The sequence below is a fragment of the Callithrix jacchus genome, chromosome 3, assembly GCF_049354715.1.
Source record: "Callithrix jacchus isolate 240 chromosome 3, calJac240_pri, whole genome shotgun sequence".
Taxonomy (NCBI): domain Eukaryota; kingdom Metazoa; phylum Chordata; class Mammalia; order Primates; family Cebidae; genus Callithrix; species Callithrix jacchus.
Window position 1 is genome coordinate 168,930,147 of NC_133504.1, and position 23,152 is coordinate 168,953,298.

Below are 23,152 nucleotides of genomic sequence, written 5' to 3' on the forward strand. Positions count from 1 at the left end.
AACAAAGAAGGGGAATGACTGTTACCATTTTGCAAACAATCTATCATGTGCAAAACAAGGCCAAGAACAAACTTCCAAAGTGATACTTCATCCTTAGATTTCCAAGATGCTGGAGCCAGAAGTCCTAGTTGAGTCCCTGTTTCTCCATGATTCATGTCTCAGTTTTCTTATCTGATAAATGGGGATAACATTTATTTCACAGAGTTGATCCAGAATCAGCAGGGGTAAAAGTTATAAATAAATGTTGTCTATGATGCTTCCACAACTGTACAATGGGTTCACGACTTCTCAACCTTCTTGCTCATCTCCACACATAGTTTTTCTGTGAGTACAGAGGGCTCATTATTGGTGGTGGTCCATGAGGGGATTTTAGGTGTCACCACCTTGAATAAGATTGACTTACAGGTGAGATTCAACTTCCCTCTGTCATTCTCTTTCAGTCCTTCCTCTTGGGAGAAGTCTCAGCTTAATGCCAATGTCTTTTCTTTTTGCTAATTATTTTATTTTTTGTAGAAAGGGGGTGTCTTGCTTTGTTGCCCAGGCTGGTCTTGAACTCCTGTACTGAAGGGATCCTCCTACCTCAGCCTCCCAAGGTGCTGGGATTACAGGCATGAGCCATGGGATACCACCAATGCCAGCTTGTCTTTAACACCTCTCCCAAGCCATGCTAACCACCTCTCTCAGAGTTTTTGGCCCTATTTAGAATTGAATGCTTTATTTTCAGTGTTTACATTTGCTTTCTATTTATGATAGCTGATACGTTAAAAAAAAAAATAGATATAAGCAAACATTAACAGTTTAAAAAATAATGCTAAGTATATAATAGTATGCGGTTCATTCATTATTGCGTTCAACAAAGATTTGTAGAGCATCTCCTAGGTGCCAGGATCATGCCATCAACGAACAAAGGAAGCCCTGCCCTCGGGGAGCTTACACTCTAGGGGTAAGAGTCGGGATGGTGGTCACTGAAGGGCTGGATTTGGGGATGTGCTTCTTGCGGGGGCCACAGACCGGTCCGTGGAGCCCACCTTCTGCGCGGAGAGCGCTGAGGGGTCCCGAGTGAGAACCCGGTCTCCGTTTGCCTAGAGGCCGGGCAGGGGGTCCCGGAGCCCGGGGTCGCGGCGCGGAGGGCGCGGGGCGGGCCGGCGGGGCTCGGCTGAGGCCCGGGTTGTGTCTGCGGCCCCGGCGGCCGTGCCCCTCCTCCCTTTCCTCCCGCGGAGGCTGACGTGGAGTCAACAGCGCGGGCGGCCGAGGGAGGCGGCGGCGCGGCGGCTCGGAGGCGCCGGGCCCTCTTAGGGCCGCGCGGGGCCCGGGCGGCGGCGGCGCGACGCCGCGAGGAGGAGGAGGAGAAGGAGGAGGAGGCGGGGGTCCGTGAGGCCGGCCCGCGCATGGAGGAGGAGGCCATGAACGGCGACCGGACCGAGAGCGACTGGCAGGGGCTGGTGAGCGAGGTGAGGCCGCGGCGCCGGCCAGGCGGGATGGGCCCTGGGCCCGCGTCCCCGGAGAGACCGAGCTGGAGGGACGAGCGGGGGGCGCGCACCCCCAGTGGCCGCGGCTGCCGCCCCTGCGCGACCCCGCCAGGTGGCCGCCCCTCCCGCACTCGGGTCTGCGCGGGCGCCACTTTCTTCAGCGCCATCTGGTGCCAGCCTTTGGGGAGGGGCCTTCCCCCCCCTCCCCCCGGGCAGGGGTTAGCCCTGGATTGGAGGCTGCAGCCCTGGGATCCGGGAGGAGAAGGTGCCAAGCCCCACCTGCCTGCCCGCTCGCCACTGTTGTGGAGCCAAGCGATTGGACGCCTGATACTGAAGCGGAAAGGTGGTGCCGTGGGGGAGAATCTGAGCCCTGGGGTGGCACCTGGGCCAGGTGGAATTCTCTGCGGCGGTGGTGGTTCGAGTTGGGGGAGTTCGGGGGTCCCCCGAAGCCGTTCACTCATTCACTCACTCAATCCATTCAACACGTGTTTACTGCAGGCCTACCATGTGTAAGGTGGGGAGCGGCATTTACCAAAAAAGTGAAACACAGGTGCAGAAGTATTTCGATTTGTGGAAGCACAGAACACCGTGTCCCCTGCCCCGCGACTCTTTTGTCAGAAACATACCCCGGGGGCCCACTTTCAGGCTCCTGTGCTGTTTGCTCTTTAGTCCCCACTAAGAGTTTTGCTGACCAGGAGAAGCTGCTGGCCTCTCCAGGTGAGAGGGAATGCTGATGTCTTCCTCTCACAGATAATCTGCCCTGGTTTGCCACCATTTGTGCTGGCAGTTCCCCGTGTTACTTAGCCATACCGGGGAATTATTTCACCCTTCTGAGAACCAAGCTCCAGCCCAAGGCTCCTTTCCTTTTTTTTTTTTTAGACGTCTCACTCTGTCAGCCAGGCTGGAGTGCAATGGCACGATCTCAGCTGCGCTTCCCAGGTTCAAGCGATTCTCGTGCCTCAGCCTCTCGAGTAGCTGGGATTACAGGGGCGCACCACCACGCCTGGCTAATTTGTGTATTTTTAGTAGAGATGGGGTTTCACCATGTTGGCCAGGATGGTCTCAAATTCCTGACTTCAGGTGATCCACCCAACTTGGCCTCCCAAAGCGCTGGGATTACAGGCGTGAGCCACCGCACCCTGCCGTGGCTTCCTTTTCTTTACTCACTTGCACTCAATGCGGAATGTATGGGTTTGCCCTTTTCCTTCCCTTGTGGGGTATGAGAAGGGAAACCTTCTGCTGTCTCACTCCTTTCATCGTTTTCTGGGTCTCCAGGTCAGTCTGATAATAGTGCTTCATGCCCAGTATGTGCAGAGCGTTGTGTTTCTGAAGAGGAATAACAAGGGGTAGCTTCTGCCCCAGTTTAGTTTGATCAGCATTGGTCTAGTACTTGAAAGCTCTCCTGTCTGGTGTTATGATCCATTGTATTGCAGCCTGGCTCCATCTTCTCAAACTGTCAGGCTTTATGTCAAGGGACAGATCCTCTGGGGACTTTGTTTATGTGCCCATCAAGATCCTTAGTAGTCAGGGAGGCTGGAGGTAGTTCTCCTTAGAAGTCCAGTGTGAGGTCCTTAAGTCACATTAGAACTGTCACTACAACAATTGCATGTCAGATGCCTGTTAGGAGTTAAGTACATTGTTAGGTGCTTGGGATTGGGATTCAGTGATGCATAAGACAAAGAACTCCCCTACCCTCAAAGACCTCCTGGGGCTTTCATGATATAGTCTGGGAGGAAGATCATACCACAGAGAATAAGAGCATGAGCATACTAAAGGATGGAATGTCTTCAGGTGCTAAATGGCATGGGATGTCCCTCAGTGCGCTGGGCTTTCCCCCACCTTGTGCTGACCACATTATTGTAGTGATGGGTTTCCTCACTAGACTGTGTGCTTTGTTTGACTCTTTATTTCAAGGGCCTATACACTGCACTCTGTATGCAGCAGGTGCTCAATAAATGCTTGTTGAATAAGTCAGTGAATCCTGAGGTAGGTCCTTCAGGAGTTTTCCTGCCCATTCCAGCAGAGTTTTTCCAGAGTAACACCTCCTTAACTTCCACCAACATGAGGTGGGCACATAGCCAGTGTCCATGAGGGGGGTGAAAATGGGTCTAACTTACCACTCAGCTTAATAACCAATGACTATTTCTTGAGTGTATTGTTCATGTGAATCATTTTACATGGCCTTGTACTCACAATGACATAGTGTAGGAATTCTTTCTTATTTTACAGATAAGGAAACAGTGGCTCAGACAGGCTAAGGAACTTGCTCAGAGCCTCACAGCTGATAAGTGGAAGAGGCAGGATTTGAATCCTGGTCTGTCTGACTCCTTGCTTGTCTGAGCCTTGCTAAGCCACACTTTCTGTTGTAATCATTGCTCATCTGTCTGCATCTTCTGCTGGATGGCAGGCTCCCCAAGGAAGGGGACCATATCTGGTTCAACTTTGAGTCCCCAGCAACTGGATCAGTGTTTCTCAGAGTATGGCCTACAGATCAACTGCATCAGTCATTTTGGGTACCTGTGAAAAATTCAAGTTTATGGGTCTCTCCCAAATTTATTGTAATGAGTTGAATTGTGTACCCCCCACCATAGATGCGTCTGAGACCTAACTCCAGTAGCTGCGAATGTGACTGTATTTGGAAATAGGGTTTTTGCAGATATAATCAAGTTAAGAATCTTTTGATGGGATCACCCTAGATTTAGGGTAGGTCCTAAATCTAATGACTAGTGTCTTAGAAGAGAAAGGACAGAGAGATTTAAGGCACAGACACACAAGGGAGCAGGCTACAGGAAGACGGAGATGCATGAAAGAGACCATGTGAAGACAGAGGCAGAGATTAGAGTGATGCAGCCACATGCCAAGGCATGCTAAGGGTCACTGGCAGCCCCTGGAACTGGAAGAGGCAGATTGTCCCTCAAAGTTTCCAGAATAAAAACAAATGCTGACATCTTGATTTTGGACTTCTGGCCTATATCAATCACGTGAGCAAATATACTTGTTGTTTTAAGCCAGCCCATTTGTGATCATTTGTTATAGCAGTGTATTAGTCTGTTTTCATGCTGCTGAGAAAGACAGACTGGACGATTTACAAAAGAGAGGTTTAATTGGCTTATGGTTCCATGTGGCTGGGGAGGCTTCACAATCATGGTGGAAGGCAAGGAGGAACAAGTCACATCTTACGTGGATGGCAGCAGGCGAAGAGAGAGAGAGCTTGTGCAGGGGAACTCCTCTCTATAAAAGGTGATTCCCCTACCCAGTCACGTTTGACTGGCAGGGTTTCCATGGGTGTGACTGGGTCTGGTACCAGCCAAGTAGGAATCAGGGAAGAGTATGCTCAGCAGCTGTGGTGTCACACAGTGATTTGGGGACCTGACAGAAGAACGTGAAGAAAATATCACCGCACAGCTAATCTGTGCGGTGGGATTTTTGTGAGCTTGCATCTATTTCTGCAGAAGTCCTGGGTGCTGCCTCCCACTTTGCATCCTTTCTCGATCATCCTTCCTGCCCAGAGCCCTGTCCTCTCTTTCAATCAGTTTGCTTCCTCCAGTTGCCTCTAGGAAGCTGTTTTCATTTAATACGATCCTACAGAGATCAGTCTTATTTTCATATTTTTGGTATAATAAGCTGAAATTTCAGCCTTCTCTCAGGCCCTGAAGTAAACACACCCATGCATGTGAAAGAAGCATGGCCAGTGTTCTGTTTTGGAAATTAAATGTCTGGGGATGGGCAGATGTTCTTATCAGCACCTGAGGTGAGCTTTCAAAATTGGAGATATCTCAAAGTGCAACCATGCAGGCAATCAATAACTTTTTATTTCCAAGATAAAAATCCTGGTCATCACTCAGGCCATCACTCTATGATAAATGATGCATAATTTCATTTCACTAGTTGAATTTTGGTTAATTAGATAACAATTAATCTCCTATTCCTTGAGCATGTTGTATGCAGGGGTCAGAAGGCAGAAGAAAGTTAACAGTGGGCCTTCGCCCAAAGTAAACATGATTTTTTGTTTTTGTTGTTGTTGTTTTAGAGATGAGGTCTCACTCTGTTGCGCAGGCTGGAGTGCAGTGGTGCAATCCTGGCTTACTTCAGCCTACCTCTCCTTCTTCATTTACCAAAAAGTAACATGGATATGGTGCAGACAGCCAAAGGGCCAGTGGACACCTGAGGTGGGATGAGGGAAGACACAGTGACCTAGAGTGACCAAGGGCAAGATACAAGACTGAATTAGGAGAGTGTGGGTAGGCAAAACAGCTCACCCCAGCATCCCAGCCAAGACTTAGCCTTAGTCTTAGTATTTCATAAGTCCCCTAGAATTTAAATACAAATACTCCTGCTTCAGCCTACTGAGTAGCTGGGATTACAGGCACATAATACTATGCTCAGCCAATTGGCTGAGCATAGCCAGTTTTTTTTTTAGAGATGGAGTTTTCATGGCAGATCTTGAGCTCCTGGCCTCAAGGAATCCTCCTGCCTCAGCCTCCCAAAGTGCTGGGATTACAGGCATGAGCCACTGTGTCTGGCCTAACCATTGATATTTGGAAAGGAGACGTTGAGTAGGTGTAGACGAGCTCTGTGGTTAATTAAGGTAAAGACCCAGCTTTGAGTTTCAGTTGTTGACTTAGACTCTGAAGGTAATAAGAGACGTCGGGGTACATCTTGACCCTGCTTCTTTCTTGATACAGAAGATCAAAAACCCAAACCAAAGTGGATAAGCTTAGAGGGAATTTACTGCCTGATGTTGTAGGTTTTATTGTGTCCCCAAAAAGATTTGTTCAAGTCCTAACACCCTCCCCTCCACTGCCACCTCACAAACACCTGTGAATGTGACCTCATTTGGAAGTAGGGTCTTTGCAGATATAAACAAGTTATGATGAGGTCATCTTGGGTGGGCTCTAATCCAATGACCTGGTGTCATTATCAGAAGAGGCAAATTTGGACACAGAGATGCACAAACGGAAGACAATGTGAAGACACAGATGGAAGAAGGCATGGGACAACAGAGGCAGAAACTGGAGTTATGCAGCTGCAAGACAAGGAAAGCTGAAGATTGCTGGCAACCACCAGAAAGTAGGAAAAGGCAAGGAAGAACCCTCCCCTAGAGCCTCGCTGGGGAACATGGCCCTGCCAAGACCTTAATTTTGGACTTTTAACCTCCAGGATTGCGCAACAGTTGAATTCTGTTGTTTGAAGTCCCCCAGTCTGTGATAATTTGTTATGGCAGCCCCAGGAAGTGAATATAACTAACATGACTAGTAATTCCATGCTAGGGCTGGCTTTTGAATGATTCAACACTCAGTTTCTCTCCATCTTTGAGTCTGCTTGCTGCCTGGCTTTAGTCTCAGCCTCTCATCCTCTCAAGTTCAAGTCCAGAAGGGAAGGCGAGATCCTTCTCTAGCCGATCCCGTGAAACCCTGGGAAGCTCCATTTAAATCCACTTAGATCACTCACCTATTCTGCAGAAATCTCTCAGGCGGGTAGTGATCTGATTGTTTTAGGCCCGGAGTTGTACATGGCACCCTGTCCCAGGACACACGGACTGAGTGGAGCTAGGGTAGATCCCCAAGTAAAATTGGGGGGCTATTTTCCAGAGGAGGGAGAATGTGTGTTGAGGGAATGACTGCACCATGCAACTTCTCTGAGCCTCATTTTTCTCAGCTTTAAATAGGGTAATAAAAGTACCTACTTCCTGGTGCTCCTAATTGTGAGGGTCAAATGAAATGGTCATGCTTGTTAGTGTGTAAGCCTCTGCCGGGCAATGCAGTGGTGGAACAGTGAGTGTGAACCTCACAACAGAAACTCTGGTGTGTGAAAACTGTGTTTTGCTATAATGCCTTCATTTTGATTACAAGTTTTTGTGGTTTGAGTAGTGGAAATGTAATCTGCATATGAAGCCATACCACTCCCTTTTCCTGAATTTGTATTTAAATTCTAGGGGGCTTATGAAATACTAAGACTAAGGCTAAGTCTTGGCTGGGGTGCAGGGATGAGCTGTTTTGCCTACCCACACTCTCCTGTCAGTCTAGTGTCTCGCCCTTGGTCACTGTAGGTCACTGTTGTGTCTGCCCTCATCCCCCTCGGGTGTCCTCTGGCCCTTTGGCTGTCTGTACCACATCCATGCTACTTTTGGGTAAATGAAGGACAAATTGATGAACTGCTTTTCACTGCTCTGGGCATGATGAATGTTGCTGTCTTGGCTGAGGTGGGGCAAAGTTTATGCATTTTTAAAATTTGGCTGGGTGTGGTGGTTCAGGCCTGTAATCCCAGCAAGCATATAACCTGAAGTCAGGAATTCGAGACTAGCCTGGCCAGCATGGTGAAACCCTGTCTCTACTAAAAATACAAAAATTATCTGGATGTGGTAGCATGTGCCTATAATCCCAGCTACACAGGAGGCTGAGACAGGAGAATTGCTTGAACCCAGGAGGCAGAGGTTGCAGTGAGCTGAGATCATGCCACTGCACTCCAGCCTGGGCTACAAGAGTGAAACTCTGTCCCCCAACCTCCCCCTCCCAAAATAAGTAAATAAATAAATAAATAAATAAAATTTGTTCTGCTGCCTCTGAGTTACTCTAGGGCTAAATTATTATGCTGCCCTCAAATCACTCTGGGGCTTATGGGAAACTATTGTGCACACACATGTCACAACACCAAGGCTGGGTCCAGGGAATTGGAGATTATTTTCTACTTCTTAAGAAATAAGAGTGTGTTTGTTAGGGTAAAGTCTACGCCACTGTGAGAAAGATGCCTGCCTCCAAAATAGAGTGGTTTAAGGTAGACAGTTGTGTCTTTCATGTGACAGTGTGGTACTCCAGGTCTAGAGGGCAGCCCTGCTCTGTGAGTCATCTCAGAATTCAGGTTTCTTCTATCGTATTTCTCCACCATTAGGGTCCTCATCTGTGTGGCTTAAGCTTGTTGCTGCCACATTTGTGTCCCAGCCCATAGGAATGGGGAAAGAGAGAAGAGAGAAGTCCAGAGCAGGGGCCTTTTCTTTCATTAGGGATTAATGGAGAGCTGTACATATCACATCTGCTCACATCCCATTGGTCTGAGTATAGTCATATGGCCACTCCAAGCTGTAAGGGAGGCTGTAAATGTAGTCTTTAGCAGGATGTGCCCAGGTTAAATTTGGGAGGGTCCTGTTAAGAAATAAGAGTAGGCCAGGCACAGGGGCTCATGCTTGCAATGCCAGCACTTTGGGAGGCCAAGGCAGGTGGATCACCTGAGGTCAGCAGTTGGAGACCAGCCTGGCCAACATGACAAAATCCCATCTCTACTAAAAATACAAAAATTAGCCGGGCGTGGTGGCATGCACCTGTAGTACCAGCTACCCAGAAGGCTGAGGTGGGAGAATCACTTAAACCTCGGAGGCAGTGGTTGTGGTGAGCTGAGATCGCACCATCGCACGCTAGCCTGAGCAACAAGACCAAAACTCTGTCTCAAAAAGAAGAAAGAAGATGAGTATATAGGACATGAAACAGATAAGTTATCAAGAAAAAAATGAATACATTGGCATTATCAAAATTAAAAAGTCATTTTCTTCAGAGGACTCTGTTAAAACCATAAAAAGTCACAGACTGGGAGAAAATATGTGCAGAAGAGATACCTTGTATCCAGAATATATAAGGAGCTCTCACTACTCAATAAGAACAAAATAAACAATCTGAATTTTTTAATGGAGTAAAGGAATAAATAAACCCTACACTGAAGAAGAGATATAGATGGCAAATAAGCACATGAGCAGAGGCTCAGCATCCTTAGGCATTAGGGAAACGTAAATGGAAACCACAGTCAGATACCACAACATACCTATTAGAATGGAAAAGTAACAAGTTACAAAACTCATCATCCAAAGGCTGACAGGGACTCAGAGCAACTGGAAGTCTCATACATTGCTGGAGGGAATGTAAAATAGTACAGTCGCCTCTGTACTCTTTTAAAAAAACTGAAAAATACTGAGTTTACTGAGGTATAAAAGTTTTGCAGTTTTTTTAGAAGTCAAACATACACTTAACCAAACAACCCAGAAATCCTTCTCCTAGGCAAGACTGAAGAGAAATGACAACACATGTCCACACCTCCACACCTGTCTACACTCTGTGTATGTAACTCAAACAGTATACAACTAAATAACTTTCTTTTAAAACAAAAATGTTTTAGCAGCAGAGGTACTGCTACTTGTGGAGCAGGGCTTCCCCACAGGCACTGTGCCCAGAGCAGCCGCAACCAAATGACTCATTTGCGGAAGTGGGATACAGAGTACATGGTACAGGATAAAAGCTGATGGTTTTAACATTTGTGATGAGTGACTGTTTTGTACTCACGAATTAATACTATCTCTTTTTAAAAACACCTTTATTAAGGTATAACTAATATATAAAAATGTGCACATATTTTAGGTATACAATTTGATGAGTTTGAATGTGTGCATACAGTGGTGTAACCATCCCCACAATCAAGGTATACATGAAATTCTTGAAAAGTAAAAACTAAAAAGACAGAAAACTGATTAATGATTGCCAGAGCCTGAAGGTACAGTAAGGAAATTGGCTGCAGAGAAACGTGAGGGAATCTTTGGATTTATGGATGTTCTCTATGTCTTGATTGTGGTGATGATTACGTGACTGTATAAGCTTGCTGAAATTCATGGAACCTTACATCTAAAAGGGGTAAAATTTTCTCTAAACTATACCTCAGTAAACTCAGTGTTTTTCAAAAGTTGGTGAATGGATATTCAAGACAGCCATTGCTGCAGAGAGCTTTACTCCTTACCTCTCCAATTCCCGAGCTAATAAAGTTTCCACCAAAACTAGCTGTGGCCCCCAAACCTCAGCCCCAAGTCCTTGCTCTGCCCTCCCGACCCGAGGCTGATTGGGCCAAGCTCAGTGTTCCTCCTTGAAAACTGATAACCAAGCTCTCCTTTGCACTCTGATTCTGCCCTTTTCTCAACTTGGAAGGTCCTTTCTAGTCTTTTGAGGAGCCATGGTCAAGGGTGCCACTGTAGAGACTCCACTGTGCCATCATATCTTCAGGAGCGGGCCCTCAAAATGGAAAAATCAGTCAGCTGTTACCTGTGTTCTGCTGTTCTGTGTCTTTCTTGGACATAAAGGCAGAATGTCTGGCTTCTTAAAAACGAAGAGGGATATGTGGGGGAGAATTAGGGTAGGGGTTTCAGCAAATGGAGGCAAGGTGGGAAGATAGGCTGTCAGTTAATAAAATACACTTGCTTTCTTTTTTCTGAGACAGGATCACTCTGTCACCCAGGCTGGAGTGCAATGGCACAGTCTTGGCTCACTGCAACCTCCGCTTCCTGGGCTCAAGTGATTCTCCAGCCTCAGCCTCCTGAGTAGTGAGACTACAGGCATGAGCCACCAATGCCTGGCTAATCTTTGTATTTTTTGGAGAGACAGGGTTTCACCATGTTGCCCAGGCCAGTCTTATATTCCTGAGCTCAAAGTGGTCTGTCGGTCTCAGCCTCCCAAACTGCCGGCATTACAGGTGTGAGCCACCACACCTGACTTAAAATACAAGAGTATTAGCTGGTATTTTAAGATGAAAACACCATGTACAATAGTGGACAATAGATCTTAGACACTAATGTAGGCAGTTGGTGAGGCTTGATGAAGTGGGGAACAGCTTCTTAGAAGTTGAGCTTGAACTGAGCCCCTCCCCTTTGGCTAAAGAGGGTAAGGGAGATTATGAGCAGGCATGAACACTGGGCCAACTTGGCCTTTGCAGAGATGGTCCAGATAAAGGCAGAAATCACTGGGTTGAAGTACAGCAGAAAATAAGATTGGATAACCAGGGATGACCAGATGGTGAGTGACTTCAAAAGCCAGGCAGCAGGATGTGCCCTGACGTAGCTGGGAATGGGGAGGCACTGAATGCTTTTTTTAGCTGGAGTGCAAATTGAGGAAAATACTTGGGATAGGTTTGTTTCTATTGAACTCAACAGTTATTGAGTCTGTTTTGTCTGCAAGGTACTATGCCAGGCCGTGATGATATAAAAACTAATTTGGTGACTCTGCCAGGAATCAGGGAAGGACAAGTTTGGAAGTGATACCAGTAATCTAGTCTTTTCTGCGGCCAACAGCATTCTCAATTATTCCCATTGCGCCTAAGTCATACCACTTATCATGTGGTTTCAACCTAACCCTTGACTTATCTATCTCTCCACTGGACCCAAAAGATCCGGAACTCTTTGAGAGTAGGGACCATATGTTATTAATGAATAACCTTAGCAGTTAGTGCTGTACCTTGCCCATTGCAGGTGCTCAATACTTGTAGAATATATGGATGTTTGGATGTTTGAATGAGTGAGGTGTGAAGAGGTTACAGTATTGGTGGGAACAGAGAAAAAGGGGTGGCTATGGGAAACATCCTAAAGGAAGACCCCTACAGCAAATCATGGCTAGCAGGACTGGGGAGATGGAATAGAATGAGTCCAGGATGGCCCTTGCTGCATGGCTGGAGCGAGGTCAGCGGAAGTGAGTCTGGTGAGAAGAGCATGGGTTCTGTTCAGAGTTTCCTGGGAGTACTCGAGCTCTTGGGAAGCAAGCTTAGTGCTTACTGGGAACATTTTCGATGAGCAGCTATCTTCATAGTGGCAGGCTAATTTCAGAGTAAGTTTATTAAAATTAGTGTGTGGGGGAAAGTGAGCTCAACTGCTATTTTTAACTGATGGGATTCATGTTCTCTCCTGTGCGGGGAAATTCACATATGTGCTCCTAAAATTGACAATTTCTACTCTTATTATGTTAAAAAATTAATATAGTGAGTTTTACATTGAATAAAATACATTGGCTGAAGATGAGAAGAGGACTTTGGCCAGTCTCTGAATGAAAATGACCAGAGTGAATGACATTTCTTACTCACTGTCTGGTTTTCCACCAATAAAACCTTCCTGGAGCTTTGGTACCTGGAGGCAGAGAACTTGCTTAGGTTGAGAGTCTGCACCTCTCTCTGGCCCATCAGGCAAAATGGTTCCCAAAGAACACAAACCTTTGGTTGATTTTCATTTTGAAGTCTTTCCACTTTCACCTCTTCTGGTCCACTCTCTTTTTATTATCTGAAGCTATTTTATTGCAACAGACACCCTAATATTGTTCAGGGTATCAGATTCTCTTCAAGTCAGTTTATCCTCTGTACAGCTAGCCAATTAAACCACCTTTAAGAAAGAACATTTTTCACAAGGTCCTCTTACTCAGAAACCTTCAGTGGTGGTTCCCCATCGTCTGGTGTTCGAGCCTTCTTATTCTGGCCTTGACCTGTCTTTCTGCCTCTGTCTGACTGCTCCCCGCAATCTGCCATGCCTTCTGGCTGCCACCTCATCCATCTCACACCCTGATCTCATCCAGGTGGCCCTCTCCCTTCTCCTCTGACCACAGCCTTCACCAGTCCTACATCCCTCCTAAGATCCTCCATGACTCCAGTCTTGGAAGTGAGCTCTTTGTCCTGTTGCCTTATGTGCCTTGGCTTAAACTGTGATCCTTTCACACTCACAAGCTGCCTAAGAAAGAAAGACACCTTCTCTCTGTGTAGATATTAACTCCTATATAAGTTAATGAGCTCCTTAGAGAAAGGCCTGTGACCACCTGTGTTGGGGCAGGAGCCAGGAATTCTGGAAGGATGAGGCATCAGGCAGTGGCTTAGGTGGTGCAGGAGAGGAGGCACTGATACAGAATACGGAACCAACCTGGTTCTGGCCCATTTGCAGAGCCTCTACTTTGATCTCACTTCCTTGTTTAGGGAAAGCAGCTCATGGATGTGCCTGCCCACCTATAGCTTTATTAATGGCAGGCACAGAGGTAGGGGTCAGTGATGTCAGGGAGATCCACCATTGTACTGGGTTGGCTGGTTGATGTGAAGGAAGAGTGAAGGACACCCCTCATATGTCAGTAGGACAGGATGTCTAGCAGAGGAGAAGGTCAGCATTCAGTGTGCCAGTTAAACAGTGAGCATCGCTATGTGCAAAGCCTTCTGCATATGACAATTGCCTTCTAGGAGTTTACAGTCCAGTGGTGATAGAGAATGGGGGTGAGGCCACTACCCTATGGTGTGCATTGTGATAAGGGTTCTTCAGGTTACAGGGAAGCTAATTCACATTGGAGGATTGAGGAGGGTTCTTGATGGAGGTGGCACCTGGGCCAGGAAGGTTGGGCAGAATTTCAGCAAATGGAGATGTAAAGGAAGGGTATTCTAGACAGAAGGAATGGAGATGGCAAAGGTGCAGAGGTAGCAAAATGCAAGCCTTGTAGGGGAAGTCCCAGATCATCTGGTCTCTGGTGGGGACACATAGTAGAGCATCAGGTGGTATTGGTTAGGCAGACCTTGAATGCCCTGTTAACTGTATAGAGGGTGCTAGGGTCCCGAGTATGGCATTCATTCTGGAGGTGAACAATGGCACAGTAGTATGCTTTGCGCAGAAGAAGTTCCTGGATGGATTGGGGAGGGAACTGATCTGCCAGGAGTATATGTGAGGGACTGGACAGGGATGGGGCTTGGGGAGAGCACAGGAGCCCATCTGTGTCTGTCTGTTCCTTTGCCCTTATCCACTGTCAACTCACTTGAGTCTCTCATTCACAGCTTCATTGGCCCTGATAATGCTTTGCCAAGACTGCTTAAGACCAGCCTCCTAACTGCCACACCCAGTGGTCTTTCTCTAGGACTCAGTCCCTGGCTTTGCAGCCTCTGCCACTCTCCTCTCCTTTTCCTACACGCTGAGCTTCTGCATCCCTCCGTGTGGCTCCTGGCCATGTCCCCAGGAACTAAACACCTTACTCAGTGTGCCCTAAGTGGAACTCCTTCCGTATCACACTTTTCCTCTCTCTCCTCCTTCCAGCCTGTCTCAATGATATCACTGTGAAGTCTACCTCAATTCTTCTTCCCCTTACACCTCCCAACCCAATTTAATTATTAAGATCTGTCTTTTCGGCTTTTGAACAAATCATTAAACAGGGCATCGATATTACCATTCCCGCTCTTTCACTGTGGCCCAGATTCTCAACCCATCTCTCTGGAATAGCTTCTAGGATCATCTTTCCTCCATGCAGTTACTAGAGTCATCATCTAAGCACTGAAGTCACGTTACCACTCTACTGCTGAGAGCTCTCTGATGGCTTTCCAGGGACTGCAGAGTGAAAGCCATGTCCCTCAGTTGGCCTTCAAGGGCCCTGCCCACTCCACATTTCTGATAACTCCTGTATCCCGTATTTTCATCACCTCCCCTAGTCTTTGTAGAACTCCCGACTGTGACAGATCACTCCATGCCCTGTAGCATCTCTAAGGCTTGCTTATATCCAAAGGGGACCTCCTACTCATATGATAAAGCCCAGCTTAAACATCACAGACTCCCTTTGGGTCTCCCACTTCCCTTGGGCCCCAAGAAGTTGGGCAATGAATGATACATTGCATTTGGGAAGATGGCGTGGGGGACTGTTGGCAGGGCCACTGGGTCCCTGAGGATGGGGTGGTTAGTGGTCATCAATGTCTAGCACAAGACCAGGCACAGGAGAGACACTTAGCAGTAGCTGGTAGAAGGGACAGATCAAGAAGGAAAGACAGTTAACCTTGCCATTTCCAGGTTTGTCTTTGAAACCAGGCCTGCTGGTGTGCCCCACTTCCAGCCTCTCCCCCAGTCAGTCATGGCTCTAAGAGAGCTGGGAGTGTCTGAAGTGCCCCAGAACATGCCCAGTGTCCCGGCCAGCTTCCGGGCTCAAGTTGCAGTGGGTTTTGTAAGTCACCAAGCTCCACCAATAGGTAGCTACCTGGTTTTGAGCAAATCTCCTGAATTCTCCAATGCTTCATTTTCTCTGGACTTTGTACGTGAGGATAATGGTACCTACCTGTGTCTCTCAGTTAAGATGATTATCATCGATAAAGTCAGATGATGTATGTGAAAGTGTGTTATAAAGCCTCCAGTCCTCTCCAGATGAGGTAGGGCTTTGGGAAAACCTTTCCTGGGGCTTCAGAGATGCTCCTGCAGAGGTAGGTGGGGTGTCAGCTGCTGGCTGTCAATATTATGCCATGGAAGAATCATATTGATGGGGTGCAGATTTCTGTGCCTGCTTGTTCTGCCATTTGCAGACCCTACGACCAAGGCAGTATTGAAGGTGGCAGGGATGGTACTCTTCTCACTAGCCAGTTCCAATTTGCTTTTTAATTTGCTCCAGCCTGGTGAGTGCTGCTGGGGTCAATCTGTAACCTCTTCTTCCTTCCCGACAGTCTCCGGCTTTGCCAGACTTTGTAGCGTGTGTGCAGGCCACTCAGTCAAGCCTGGGCAGCTGCCATTTCCACGGCCTCCTAGTTACTTTCCAACTTCTTACGCCTCTTACTGTACCCAAGTCCAAACTCATGCCCAAGTCCAAACTCGTGCCCAAATTGTTCTTCCTCTCTTCATTCATACCCCTTTCTGGCCTTCAGAGCATCCGCTGGCCGCTCTCCTTTGCTAATTTGCTTGGGTTTGAAGAAGCCTTTTATTAAGCTGATTTCAGTGCTTAGGGAAGAACACTGCAATTGTTCACAAAGAACTCACAGCAAGCGCTCTCTGGGTTTTTTTGCAGGCCTCCTCAGCAGCCTCCCTGCCTCCTGTGTCTCCTTGTACTTTTCCATTGCATTCATGACTGCCTGATCAAGTGCCTGGAAGCTAAACTCTGACGGTGACCCTTCCTCACTCACAGTCCTCCATAGCTCCCATCAGTTCTCATGTTGGCTCAAACTCTGTTGTGATTTAAGGCCTTTCTTTCATCCAAACTAAACTTCCAGCCTCATTTCAACTTTCTCCTTTTCACACATCCTGTGCTCCTGGAAAACAACCTCTTCCATTTCTGTCTGAAGCCCGTACTGCCACACACCCAGCCTTTGATCAGGCCGTGCCCTCTGCCTGGAACTCCTGTTCTCTTACTTTTTCTTACTTCTCTCTCCAGGTTCAGTCACAACTCTCTTGCCCCCAGACTAAAAGCCCTCCTCCCCTTCTGTGATCTCACGACTTCTAGCCATGCCTCTCTGACCGCGTGTCTCCCTGGTCACTGTGGGTTGGAATTACATGTGTTCGTGCCTTGCCGCCAGCCTGGAGTTACTCCAGTGCAGGAACTGACCAATTCATCCTTTGAATCTCCCACTGTGCCCATCACAATGTCCTGCATATAGTGGAAAAATTTAAAAGAGATGACAGACCTCACGGTTTCTCAGTTAATACTCAAATTGAAAAACTACTGAATTAACACAAGGACGTTCATTTTTTTTTTTTTTGTCCAAACAACATTCTCAACTGTTTCTTTTCTCAAAGTCCCTTTGTATCCATTTTTTATTTATTTTTATTTTATTTATTTATTTATTTATTTATTTTGAGACGGAGTTTCGCTCTTGTTACCCAGGCTGGAGTGCAATGGCGCGATCTCGGCTCACTGCAACCTCCGCCTCCTGGGTTCAGGCAATTCTCCTGCCTTAGCCTCCCGAGTAGCTGGGATTACAGGCACGCACCACCATGCCCAGCTAATTTTTTTGTATTTTTAGTAGAGACGGAGTTTCACCATATTGACCAGGATGGTCTCGATCTCTTGACCTTGTGATCCACCCGCCTCGGCCTCCCAAAGTGCTGGGATTACAGGCTTGAGCCACCGCGCCTGGCCTTTGTATCCATTTTTATCTTACAGACATGACTTTCAAAATATAGATTGTGATCTTTTCAAGGTAGTAAGTCAAATCACCTTTTAATAAGCTCTAAGGGATTTATGAACTTACTATAAGTCACTTCCTTCCTCCCTCCCTTCTTTGCCTTCCTTCCTTCCAAACTGGAATTTTATTATCTCAGATATATTGCTTGAAAAAAGCCAGGCAGAGGCTGTGGGTGGGAAATCATTTGGTTATAAAGAGCTACGTTCTATAATGGGATCTGACCTGTATTATATTGTGTCTGAACATACACCAGGCTTTAACTCTCTTCTGCTCTAGAATTCAAGCTTGCCCCAAAGGTTATTTGCCACCCACGGTTGACTCTCGTGCAAAAAAGTCATGCAATTTCTTTGGCCCCTGTGGTTTCCTCATTAAGAAAAATAATAATAATTCTTTACATTTGCCTTTCTTCAACTGATACTTACAAGGATTTACTGTGTCTCAGGCACTCTGACAAAAGTTGGGGTCCACAGTCCACTAGGATGTCATCACCTTCCTCCTCATTTCCAATGGAGCCCTCATAGCAAGCTTGTGGATTAGACTGAGCGGGCGGTCGTGACCTCATTATATAGACAAAGACATGGCAGTTCAGAGTATTCATGAAATACTCAGAAATTCAGCGTCCTTGTTTATGGTCGGTCAGCAGGTAGAGCTTGGTTTCAACTTCCTGTCGGATGTTTTTCCCTGCTGCACCCTGGGTTTGTGTTGGGAACCCTGGATTCAGGTCCCCTGCATGCTCACCTCCAGACAGGAGACGGCAGCCCTTGCATGCTGCAAGAGTGCTTTCCTCATCTCTAACCTGATCTAAACCTGAGCATGTGAGCTGAAAAGGAGACTTTTGGGGTCTGGTTCTAGATTTCTGCCCAGACTTCAGTATAGGTTGGAAATTGAACAACAGTGGGGTCAGGTTATCCTGAAGGGATGGTCTCACAGCCCTTCTGCTGTGGGAGTCTGAAGGCAGGTGCCCCAGGTGACACAGTCCTGTCTGAGCAGGACACAGTCCTGCCTCCGACTCACCCCCCACCTCATGCCTGCTTCATCCCCACTGTAGAAAATTTCCTCAGGCAGCCGTGAGGGTCCTGCCCCAGACTGCCTGAGCCTGTGAATGAGGAAATGTTTGAGTTGAAAGTGAATGACTGAAGGTGTAGAGATGATAAATGTCTTGGGTAACAGTGAATTTTAACTTTAAACACTGAGCAATGTAAATTCACTGTACCCTCCAAATTTAGAAAATACTAATACATATAAAAGAAAAAAAGCCACCTACAGTTTTACTACCCAGAGCTGACTGCTGTAATTGTCCATGTTTCCATGCTGTAATTTCTAAAAATGAGTTTTTGGTATATGCTGCTTTACTATTTCATTTGTATCAAGGCTAACATGTAGGAAGCAAATGCACACATTTTAAGTGGACAGCTCAGTGCAATTTTACATGTGCACACAGCTGTGTAACCACCACCCAGAGCAAGTTCTAGAGCATTCCCAGCTCCCCAGAAGGCTTCCTGTACCCTTCTGAGCCAAGATAGTCCTCCTGCCTCACCCAGAGGTAACCAGTATTCTGGTTTCCAGTATCATATGCCGTCTTTATAGCTTGTTCTTATTCCTAGTCAGCACTAAGTAGTAAATAGTTTCCATGTCACTCACTCATCATCACTGTCATTGTTGTCATCGTCATCATCATCATTGCCACCGCCACAGTGGCAGCTTGGGATTCTGCAGTATTAACAAACCATGCCTGTGTTGGACTTTAAGTTTATGTTTTAGAAATACCTACTGTAGGCCAGGCGCGGTGGCTTATGCCTGTCATCCCAGCACTTTGGGAGGCTGAGGCAGGCAGATCACAAGGTCAAGAGATCAAGACCACCTGCTCTGGGTGGTGGTTACACAGCTGTGTGCACATGTAAAATTGCACTGAGCTGTCCACTTAAAATGTGTGCATTTGCTTCCTACATGTTAGCCTTGATACAAATGAAATAGTAAAACAGCATATACTAAAAACTCATTTTTAGAAATTACAGCATGGAAACATGGACAATTACAGCAGTCAGCTCTGGGTAGTAAAACTGTAGGTGGCTTTTTTCAACATGATGAAACCCCATCTCTACTAAAAACACAAAAATTAGCTGGGCGTGATAGTGCATGCCTGTAGTCCCAGCTACTCGGGAGGCTGAGGCAGGAGAATTGCTTGAACACAGGAGGCGGAGGATGCAGTGAGCTGAGATTGCGCCACTGCACTCCAGCTTGGCAACAGAGCAAGATGCCATCAGAAAATAAATAAAAATACCTACTGCATTGTTTCCCACTGTCAGAAAGCCTATGTGGCTTGCATTAGGGGTTCTTTTTGGTTCTAGCACAGGCTGCAGGGGTGTCAGTGACTTCGAGATTTTTTTTTTTTTCTTTAAGGCCTGCTTGTGCCTTCTGTGGCTTGTTTAGTTTTTTGAATATACATGTGTTATGCTAAACATGCTAATAACCATTGCTGCGTGTGTCCAAAAGGGCATCTCACATCCTAGCATGCGTGTGAGATGTGCTTTGGAACATACATTTGCTCTGGTGTTTACAGGAGAACAAATACCAAGGTGCTAGTTTGTCCCATTCCTCAACTTCTTATACCTTTGCTTTTAAAGAGGAGAGAAACTCACTGGACAATTTAAGTACCTGGGTTGAGAGAGAAGTTCTTTTAAGATGACATTGGCAAGCAAGCAAAAGACTATTTTGATTACAGGAATTATTTGTGAAGACATTGACAAGGAAGAGAAAAGCTTCATGCATCTCCCAGAAACACCCTCCTACTCAGTGCTGAACAGCTGAGTCTTGATTATGTAGGCATTGACTGTGCACACTTGGAAACCTGCCTCTCTTCACCCTCGCTCACTTTAGGTTTTGATTATCTTACTACCACTATCACTACACCACTGTGATTGCTACCACCTCTCTTATTATTATAACTAATGGCAATACAATTATATTAAGTTTCCATCTGCGGTGTGCCAGGCACCGCATGAAGATTTTAAATGTAATTTTCAGAAACTTATTTGAAGGGAAAAGGAAACATTCATTGAGCACTTTTTAATACTTTGAGTCCTGTGCTGGATACATGATGTATGACTTTCAGTACTGCTAAAGGCTGATAGGTAAACATGGGGGAATATGCAAGGAAAGCCAGAGCTGGGATTTGAACTCCAGATTTCTCTGATTCTGAAGTCTGTGTTGTTCCTAGTCTACCACAGCCTCACCAAATGAATGAATGAAGGAATGAATGAGTGAGTGATTGCACCAACCGACCTAGTGCTGCAGCACTCATGTTTAAGAAGTTGGTATTTTAGCCCCAGCGCGGTGGCTCACACCTGTAATCTCAGCCCTTTGGGAGGCCGAGGCAGACAGGTCATGTGAGGTCAGGAGTTTGAGACCAGTCTGGCCAATGTGGTGAAACCCTGTCTCTACTAAAAATATAAAAATTAGCTGGGCCTGGTGGTGGTGCCTGTAATCCCAGCTACTCAGAATGCTGAGGCAGGAGAATCACTTGAACCCAGGAGGCAGAGGTTGCTGTGAGCTGAGATCGCACCACTGCACTCCAGCCTGGTCCAGAGAGTGAGACTTCATCTCAAAAAAAAAAAGTCTGTATTTTAGATTGTGCTAGAAGGGAAATATTCTTTTATTTAAAACTCTAACTTCATAATGTGCTGATGTCGTGCTTACATGCTTTTGTGTCTTGGATAGCCAATGTCATCTGTCAGTGGTGACATAGAATTCTGATTGTGAAATGGATTACAAATCTTACAATATTGGGTGCCCAATTTCCTCATACCAGTTATTTGGGTATGTTCGTATTTTATTTAGGATTAATTTTAATGAAATACCAGAAGTAATAATGGCTTAAATAATAATGAACTTGATTTCTTTCTCAAGTGCAATAAATTTGGAGCTAGGCAGTTTAGGGCTGGCATGCTGGCTTACAGTCTGTTAGAGACCCAGCCACTTTTCATTTTTCATCATTCCACACTGACTCATACACAGGGTCTTACTTGGAGGTGTCCACTGCTTTCCATCTTTTGAAGTCTCTCTGCCTCTGAATTTCGTCTCCTTTTGGAATGGTCAGCCTGGGCATATATTAACAGTCCATTTTGATGCTACTATTTATGATCATCCTGATGAATACTGAATTTCTTTTTGACCCTTTTTTTTCTTTTTGAGGCAGGGTCTCACTGTCTCCCCTAGGCTAGAATGTAGTGGTGTGATCATGGCTCATTGCACCTCAACTTCCTGGGCTCGAAGGATCCTCCTGCCTCAGCCTCCCAAGTAACTGGGACTACAGGTGTGTACCACCACACCCAGCTACTTAAAAAAAGAATTTGTGGAGAAGGGGTTTCACTATGATGCCTAAGCTAGTCTCAAACTCCTGGGCTCAAACAGTCCTCCCACCTTGGCCTCCTAAAGGGCTGGGATTACAGGCGTGAGACACTGTGCCTGGCAAATTTTTTTTGTTGAAAGTGAAATGCCCAAACCTTGAGCTTACCTGAATTAGTGATGTCTATGTGCACTTCTCCAAAGGAATTTTTAATTTAATATTAGATCTTATAGATGCACATGCAAAAGAGTAAACCGAACAACCTATTTTATTGTCATTTAAACGTTCTCCTGATCAATAGTGATGACAGAGGCGATGATGGTGGTGGTCAATGGACTGTTAAGGAAGGCAAGTCAAATCATGCCCATCATTGGCTTGCAGTCCACTGGCAATCTGCAGCCAGAGAAGATTTTGGCATTTTCCCTGAAAGCCATAATTCATTTGGGTCACCCATGGGAGCCTTTTGATAGCACAATCAACCCATGGCAGTTATCAGTCAGAGAAACACCTGGATGGAGTCCCCACCTTAAGCAGTGTTTACAATTTAGTTTGTCCTATGTCTCAGAATAAATCTCTGCCTGACTTTTTGCTGGGGGGCTGAGTTCTGAATTGACAGTTCTTGTTGAGGAACATTTCTCACTAATCAGGAGTGTCTGGAGTTGATAGAAAGAAAATAAAAATGACGAAGATGAAGTGCAGGAGCAAATTAACAGTGCTCAGGAAAATTTGAGCAAGGCACAGTGAGAGGGAGAAAACAGCTCCCAGCCACAGGGCTTGGCTGGGGAGGCCTGCACGCTATAGGCAGAAATTCAGAGCCCAAGTGGCCCTTTAGCAATGACTCTGAGGTTCTCATCCAGAGAGAAATACTGTGATGATCATGATTGGTTGAAATCTCAGCAGATGGTGGTAAGAGCTTTATTTACTTGGATAATTAAAGTAGTGATGGATTTGCACGGCTGATTTCAAAATCTCAAGTCTGCAGATGACTGCCTTTTGGGGCAGACTGGGATGGAACACCTCCTTGCTTTAGAGTATGTGCACCTGACTCAAGTATCAGAGAGCTGGGAGCCAGGGACTGTTCTCACAGATGCTCCATCTTGAGTTGAAGCTTCATCTTGAACACACTGGCCCTCTTACAGGACTGTTCATCCCAGTAGGGGAATCATATTTTTCAGAAGGCAAGATCTGCCGACAAATTGAGGAATAGAGAATGTTTTCTGTCTTCAAATGGGACAGACTCAGTTTTTTTGATTACCATGGTAATAAGATTGGTGTCTTTAGAGTTTATTGAGTGCTTTTTTTCATGTGTATAGTTTTATAGAGTCCTTCCAACTCTCCTGTGAGTGAATGGGGTGCTGTGGCAGAAAGGGCATGGGACAGGCCTGGGTTCAAACCCTGCCTTTGTCTCTTACAAGCATCATGATTTTTGTTTTTTGTTTTGTTTTGTTTTTCAAAAAACTATTAGAGCCTTAGTTTGTTCACCTATAAAAGGGGGTAATGATGCCTACAGTTTGGGGTTGTGATGAGGATTAGTGATGAATGTACGTGAAACGCTGAATCATCTGTGAGTACTGAGTAGGCTTCAAAATGTTGCTGGCTGTTCATATCATTATGGAAAAGAAAACTGAAGCACAGAGTGGGGAGTGGCTTTTTGTGGTCCTCG

At 46.1% G+C, this 23,152-nt stretch overlaps 1 protein-coding gene across 4 annotated transcripts in view; it reads left to right on the forward strand.

Moving 5' to 3' along the window:
- Positions 1-1,228: 1,228 nt before the first annotated feature.
- Positions 1,229-23,152, forward strand: part of CCDC149 (coiled-coil domain containing 149) — a 112,233-nt gene continuing 90,309 nt past the window's right edge. For all 4 annotated transcript variants that reach the window (XM_078367418.1, XM_078367419.1, XM_035293948.3 and 1 more), the window contains exon 1: positions 1,229-1,451. In XM_078367418.1, coding sequence (XP_078223544.1) covers positions 1,389-1,451 — 63 coding nt within the window. In that variant the 5' untranslated portion in view covers positions 1,229-1,388. The remainder of the gene's footprint in view (positions 1,452-23,152) is intronic.